Source organism: Spinacia oleracea, chromosome 6 (genome assembly GCF_020520425.1).
Source record: "Spinacia oleracea cultivar Varoflay chromosome 6, BTI_SOV_V1, whole genome shotgun sequence".
In the NCBI taxonomy this organism is placed as follows: domain Eukaryota; kingdom Viridiplantae; phylum Streptophyta; class Magnoliopsida; order Caryophyllales; family Amaranthaceae; genus Spinacia; species Spinacia oleracea.
The window spans coordinates 33718754-33727068 of record NC_079492.1 but is presented as its reverse complement, the minus strand read 5'-3'; the positions used below and the strand labels follow the sequence as shown (position 1 = coordinate 33727068).

Sequence of the window (8315 nt, the reverse complement as noted above, 5' to 3'; positions counted from 1 at the left end):
TCCGATGTAACACCATGATAATTCCTTGTCTTTATAAAACCATTTTCTAACTTCAAGTAAAGGAATGACTAAAATATTACCCCCACCGTGATAACGGTTAAGGCTAGTACCAGAATTACGCAGCGGAAATCAACTAACTTTCAAAACAATAAATAATAGTTAATGGAATTACTACAAGTTGGAACCATGACGGCTCACCCCAAATACTTTAAATCAAAATCCATTAACTAACTTGAAATCGTGATAGTCTAGACTAAATAAAATAAATAGAGTTTAGAATGTTGGGGAAAACAACGCTCAAACACAATCCCATGCTAGATAACTTCTCCCACAAGTTATCTCTACAAACCTGCTTATAAAAATCTACTCCTCAACAACGCAAGTGCAATGATGGATCATCATAGGGTCATTAAGGCAAAGGCCATGACCAAAAGAAACATGAAGCACGAAGTCAACGAAAGTTGAGTACGAACAAGCTAGAATGAAATCCTAGTCTAATTAACATGCTTCACTCACAATAATTAATCCACATGCAAAAGCCATGTAAATAAACAATTAAAGTCATATAAGTAAACAATAAACCATGGATACAATACTCGACTCTTGACACGACACTTGACTCATATATTAACTAAGAATAAGCTTCAAACGGGCCCAAAAGAAATATCCATAAAATGAAGGGTGTTGGGAGCCAACCAAACACAAAAATAAATAAAAGTAAATAATTATTGGACCATATCGACGGAGTTCCAGCTCATAAAAAGAAAGAATGAAACAACTTCTTGTATCATTCGTAGGAGTACAAGTTTTCCGACAAGACTCCCCTAATTGTTCATACTCAAGGTAAATTCGTAGGAGTACAAGGTAAAATAAAGCAACCAAACAACACTTCTTTTAATTCATTAGGACTTGTGATCAATGTACAAGACTCAAGTGATATTACTCCCATTGTTCCTTCTCAATATACTATTGAGATAACCCGACATTGCCAGTTAATAAGCGGGGTGTGCACAAGGCGCGAAAAATCCTTAGTTCAACTCACATAGACTTCCAAAACATACCCTACAGACGGGGTAGAATAAATAGTACAATGAGGCACGAATACTTGGCTCAAAATATGCTAGACATTACGTACTATAGCATAATAATTATCCCTTGCATGTGAAACTCCCATACATGCATATAATACTTGAACAACATGCTTGACATTAAATTCCACGATTATAAATATATAGTCACAACATGATCGTTCACATAGAATTCATAAATTCAATAATAATCCATAACATGTTTGTTCACACATCAAACATGAATCCAATAATAATCCAAGTCACATGATTCACAACAATAAAGCATCACAAAAGTCCTCACGTAAACGGTTGTCACCCTAGACATGTACGTACCTTGTATATCCAAGTACGGGGTCACTTTGTGAATCAAGGCTTTAGATTAGAAATCACCTCCTATCATTAATATAATGAAATTTAATTAGTATTCATGTTCATTAAACTTCCAGCAACTTTATTAATATTTAAAACACTTGAATTAATTAGAAATCATTCGTTTATTAATAAAATAATAGTCTCATTTGAACGATTAAAACCCTAGCATGAAATTAATTTATTTTCGTGCATAAAACCGCTCAAAATCGCCAATTTAAGACTTTAAAATATTCTGAAAAAATATAATTGATTATCATAATTAAATTAGTCATCAAATTATGCTAATCAATTAGTCATTAGGCTTAGATTAAAACCCTAATCATAGTTTGGAAGTAAACCCATTAAAACTAATAAAAATTGAAGCTTTTATATATATTTCAAATCTGAAAATTATAATACTTCAATTCAAAACATTCTTCAATAATTCAAACATACAAATCATCAAAAGTCGGTGTTCATAACCGATCCTAGCATTTTAATTAATAAAACACCAATAATGATAATATAATTTAAAATACGGAATTGAAATAGAATAGGTAAGGAAGAAGAGAATTATACCAAACTGGCCTATAGCACGGTATAATCACGAATTGGATGTGATTGGGCATATAAATAATCAAAAGATACGGTGTATAACACACGACAACACACACGAGGCTTGTGTGTGTGTGGTGCGACGGACAACAACAAGGGAAGCAAGGCTCGGCAGGGGCGCGAGCAAGAGAGAGAGCACGAGGGTGTGCGAAGAATCAACACCGAGCAGCAGCACTCGCAAGGGGCAGGTGTGCGATGACTGGGCGAGAGACTGCAGCCGCGTGCACAAGGAGAGGGAGAGCGAGGGTGCACGAGCAGCGTACGAGCGGGGGCAGGCGACGAGCGCTCAATGGGTGTGCGGTGTTGTGCGGTGATGTACGAGCATGAGGCATCAAGGGTGAGGGAAAACGAGTGCACGGGGGCACAAGGCAGCGAGCGAGCGAGCAAGGTTTCTCGTGGGGCTGTGCGGACAAGAGCAAAGAGAGGGAGAAATAAAAGGTGAAATATTGTTGCAGGATTTTAAAACAGCCATAAATCCTAATTCATAACTCCACATCAATTGATTATTGAGGAAAAGTTCAAGAACTTTTCGAGATCTACAACTTTGAAGAAGAAACTTTTGTCTGAAAATGAACGGAAGTAGGAGAAAAACAGCCTAACAGAAGTTCGACGAAAGAAAGAGAGATTTAGGGTTAAGGTTTTACTTTTAGGTTTAATGAACAATAGTGAGGGATTTTGAGGGTGATCACCTATTTTTATAGGCTTAGGAAACTCAAAGATGGGATAAGGTTTAGGATTCCCTTACGGGCTTCATTAAACATAAGACGAGCTTGTTTAATTTGTTTGGACTTCAACTTGGAATTGAATTGGGCTAGATTAATTTAAAATCGTTTTACTATTGAAACCCAATTAAATTCCCAACTTGAAATTTAAATTCGTTTCTTTATTAATTAAAATGATAAATATTCTTAATTAATAAAATACATTATTCTCGAAATAATAAAAATGCTTTATAAATATAATAAAACATATTTACAAAATACGAAGAATTACAGTCTACCTTCCTTAAAAGAAGTTTCATCCCTAAACTTGGGCTCGGTAACCAAAACTTAAAACTCAAAACTTGAGACTTTGTGAGTAATCGCTAACTGCTATACCCGGGTACAGCCAGCTCTGGCTGTACCCTCCAAAAACGACGCGCTCATATTATTTGTTCATTCTTGTTGACTGTTTGTTCTTTTTTATTGTACTGTTTGTTCATTCTTATTGTACTGTTTGTTCTTTCTTGTTGTACTGTTTGTTCTTTCATATTGTTTTTTAAATTCATCATCAAATTTACATAATTGTTGTATTTTTTGTTCTTTCTTCTGGAATTTTATGTTCTTTTTTATATTGTTTGTTCTTTCTTGTTTATTTATTTGTTTATTAATAATCATATGGTTAATGTTCATAATTAAACTCTTCATTAATCTTTTATTCTTTCTTTTTGTATTGTTTGTTCTTTCTTGTTGTACTGTTTGTTCTTTCTTGTTGTTTTTTAAATTCATTCATCAAGCTTATTGTTGTATTGTTTGTTATTTCATGTTGGAATTCATCATAAAATTGTTCATAATTGTTGTATTGTTTGTTCTTTTTTCTGGAATTTTATGTTCTTTTTTATATTGTTTGTTCTTTTTTGTTGAATTATTTGTTCTTTCTTGTTTATTTGTTTGTTCATAATAATTATCTGCTTTATTGTTTGTTCTTTCTTGTTGTATTGTTTGTTCTTTCATGTTGGCTTTCAAATTCATCATAAAATTGTTCATAATTGTTGTATTGTTTGTTCTTTTTTCTGGAATTTTATGTTCATTTTTATATTGTTTGTTCTATTTTGTTGAATTATTTGTTCTTTCTTGTTTATTTGTTTGTTCACAATAAATATATGGTTAATGTTCATAATAAAATTGTTCACTTCATTGGTCTTTTATGTTTTTACAAGCGCCTATATTGTTTATTTCCAAATAAATAAATAAATGTTAATTTCCAAAATAGTAAATGTTCATTCCAAATAAATAAATAAATGTTCATTTCCGAAATAGTAAATGTTCAGTTCCGAAATAGTAAATGTTCATTTTTTTTAGTTTATTTCTAAATAAATAAATAAATGTTCATTTCCAAAATAGTAAATGTTCATTCCAAATAAATAAATAAATGTTCGTTTTCGAAATAGTAAATGTTAATTTTTGTACCAGTATTTGTTCTTTCTTGTTGTATTGTTTTTTCTTTCATGTTGGCTTTAAAATTCATCATAAAATTGTTCATAATTGTTGTATTAGTTGTTCTTTTTTCTGGAATTTTATGTTCATTTTATATTGTTTATTCTTTTTTGTTGAATTATTTGTTCTTTCTTGTTTATTTGTTTGTTCACAATAAATATATGGTTAATGTTCATAATAAAATTGTTCACTTCATTGGTCTTTTATGTTTTTACAAGCGCCTATATTGTTTATTTCCAAATAAATAAATAAATGTTCATTTCCAAAATAGTAAATGTTCATTCCAAATAAATAAATAAATGTTCATTTCTGAAATAGTAAATGTTCATTTTTGTAATTTATTTCCAAATAAATAAATAAATGTTCATTTCCAAAATAGTAAATGTTCATTCCAAATAAATAAATAAATGTTCATCTCCGAAATAGTAAATGTTCATTTTTGTACCAGTATATCAATGTTCATTTTAAACAACACAAAACGACACCGTTTTGGATGGGGGTACAGCCAGCTTTGGCTGTACCCGGGTATAGCCAAAAATTTGCGCTTTGTGAGACTTTATTACGTTTTCTTGCAAAAATTTAAGTTGTACTCTTTAGTGATTCAACATGACAATATGAAGTGCAAATTCAATAGGAAGCAATAAATTAAGCATAAAATAAGGTAAAAAGCGCGAAATTCTACCGCACTCTACCCCCCCCCCCTTAAAAGACACGAGTTACGACCCCGTAACTCAACTACCCTCAGGAAATAGCTCGTAATACTTCTTTCTCATATCGTCCTCAGCTTCCCGGGTTTCCTCTTTTGACTCTTGATTAGACCACAAAAATTTCACAATATTAACATCCTTAGTTCGTGTACTACGCACATTACTATCCAAGATTTTGACAGGTCATTCCTCGAAAGATAAACTTTGGTCTAATTCTATGGTTTTCGGTTGCAACACATGCGACTTATCTAGAACATACTTTTTCAACTGAGAGATGTATATCACATTATGCACTCTATGCAACTTCATTGGTAAGGCTAGTCAACAAGCTACCTTTCCTATCCGTTCTAGGATCTCATAAGGACCTATGTACTTTGGGCTAAGCTTTCTTTTCATGTCAAACCTAATTACACCTTTCATTGGTGAAACTTTGAGTAACACTTTGTCACCCACTTGAAATTCTTCTTCCCTACGTTTCAAGAAAATAGAGCTGCTGATTTGCTGAAGGAATAACTAATGTAGAACATTTTTTTGAATTCGTCCATCTACATCAATACTTATAATAGCCCACAAATTCTCCTAATTCATCAAAGTTACAAACTAGGTATATATACGTACCCTTCGAGAGGGTGGGTCTCCTGATTGTATTTCTTTACCTTATTGAGAAAAGAGTGCAATATAATTCATTACGGAGTACTCCTATATCATAGTCCCTCTGTTCCTTTAAGTTCTTCCCATTTGGGAATGGGTGTGGAAAATAAGAAAACTGGAATCTTTGAATGTTTGGGTATTTGTGTAATGATTGGGTGTAAGAGTAATAATTGGGTGTAAGTGATTGGAATAAAGAAAGAGAGAGAAAACAATAAACAAATGATTTAAAGTAAAGATATTTATTTCTTTATTAATAAATCAGAAAAATCTGTTTGATGTGGGGACCAATACATGTGCAAGTGGGGACTTTTCCTCCAAACAAATTAAGTTTACACGTGAATTCCTCCAAAAAAGTTCATTTCCCTCCAAACTTTCCCAAAACAAAAAGTTTGGAGTTGGATTTTTTCCCTCCAACTTTTCCCTCCAAACTGAAAAGCTAAAACAGGGGAGTTGAAACCCTTTATAAATAGGGTCACTTTCCCACAAATTTTGTCTCTTAAATGCAACCCACCAAAATTACAAAAAATCTGTTGTATGTGAACACAATAAATTCAGCCTCAATTCACTAGAGTTAACTTAAAATAGGGGACATTAATGGCTTCAGATCAAGAAGAGGATGATTTCCTCGGTTATTCTGATAATGAAGGAGACGGCGCAAATACGGAATCCGACTCGGATGATGATGGACCCACTGCTGTTGATGAAAATGGGGATTTTGATGAAGGTCAGAGTGTACCAGACCTTAATGAGGCACCACAGCAAGTGCCAGAGCTTAATGAGGAACCACATCAAGTGCCAAATGATGAGGATGTGGCAGAACAACAAACTGAAGCAGTAAGTTCATCACATTTACAAGTGGTCCCTTATTTATTTGATTTGAACATGCCATCACATGAAGAATCAACATCATCTCAACATCAATCAGACACAACAACACAAGTTCATCATAAGCCTAGAACACCAAGAATAAGTAATGAATTGAGGCTGGAAATATTGTTGTTCTTGCTTTGCAGAAAGAATGTAGGGGAAGAAACCCTTATTCATGGGACAGTTGATTTGGCAGTTAAGGAGTATGGTTACACAAGGAGGACCATAGGTGGGATATGGAACAAGGCAAAGAAACAGAAGGCAGCATTGAACTCATATGTTGTGCAAAACAAATATCACAATTGTGGCAGAAAGAGAATTCAAGTGACATATGAACAAGTTGCATCAATAGGCATGGGGGATAGAACATGCATTAGAGATCTTGCACAGATGCTCAATTTGGGACCAACAACAGTTTGGAGGATGGTTATGAGAAAGCTGATTAAACCCCACTCAAGCCCCTTGCATCCAGGAATTTCAGATGATTGCAAGATGGCAAGGGTGAGGTGGGTACTTAGACTGATAATGGATATCTCTATACCACATGAACCAACATATTACAGCATGTTTGATTTCATTCACATAGATGAGAAGTGGTTTTATCTAACAAAGAAAAATCAAAGAGTGTATCTTGCAAACAATGAACCATTTCCACACAGAACAGCAAAGTCAAGAACAAAAATTCCAAAGTTCATGTTCATGGCAGCCGTAGCAAGACCAAGGTGGGGTGAAGATGGGCAGTGTGAGTTTGATGGCAAAATAGGCATTTTTCCATTCACAGATTCAATAGCAGCCAAGAGAACATCAAAAAACAGAGTAAAGGGGACAATTGAGACTAAACCAATCAAGTCAGTCAATCAAATTGCAACAAGGGGCATGCTCATCAACAACATAATCCTAGCAATCAAAGAAAAGTGGCCACCACATGTAGGGGAAAAGGTCATCTACATAATTCAAGACAATGCTAAGGCACACATATTGCAAGCTGATCCAGAATGGCAACAACACTTTCAACAAGATGGGTTTACATTTGTATTGACTCAACAACCACCAAACAATCCAGATTGCAATATATTGGACTTAGGATATTTCAGGTCAATTCAATCTCTTATACACAAGAAAATGCCAAGAACAGTGGAAGACTTAAGTGGGGCAGTAATTGATTCTTTTAAAGAATTGCATCCTAAGACTTTGTCTAATGTTTGGATGACTCTACAATTTGTTTCTAAAGAGATTCTAAAACATAAGGGAAACAATGACTACCAACTTCCACACAACAAGAAAAAGATACTAGCAGATGAAGGCAATCTGCCAGAGCAAGTCAAGGCACCAATATGGGCAGTGAATGAATGCATACAAGTGTATGATGAGTGGAAAGCAAACCATTGAAGTAAAGACAAAACAAGTAGGTAACTTTTTGTGTTTTGGGGACATGTATTGAAAGTAACAAGTATAGTTAAAATATCACTTTTGTGGGCTTGAATGTAAGCATTACATGTAGGCAAAACATTTTGTAAGTGTCAATCATTTTGGAAAGTTCAATGAATGAAATCAATGTTATTAATGAGAATGTTGTTTTTTAATTTATAACATAACATAACCAAGGCAACACAAGAAAAAGGCAGCAAGAACAAGGAAAAAGGTAACAAGAAAAAGGCAGCAACAACAATGCACAGGGGACCAATTACAACATAAATTTATGCCATAACATAACCAAGGCAACACAAATATCCTTGTTCTGACTTTTATAACAGAACATAACCAAGGCAACACAAATATAACCAACATAACAAAGACAACACATAACATAACTTTATAACATAACATAACCAAGGCAACACAAGAAAAAGGCAGCAAGA

General features: G+C 33.8%; 1 protein-coding gene across 1 annotated transcript; it reads left to right on the top strand.

The window, feature by feature from the left end:
• Positions 1–6183: 6183 nt before the first annotated feature.
• Positions 6184–7845, top strand: LOC110776639 (uncharacterized). Its single transcript, XM_021981190.2, has one exon. The coding sequence runs from the start codon at positions 6184–6186 to the stop codon at positions 7843–7845; it is 1662 nt and encodes a 553-aa protein (XP_021836882.2).
• The last annotated feature ends 470 nt before the right edge of the window (positions 7846–8315 follow it).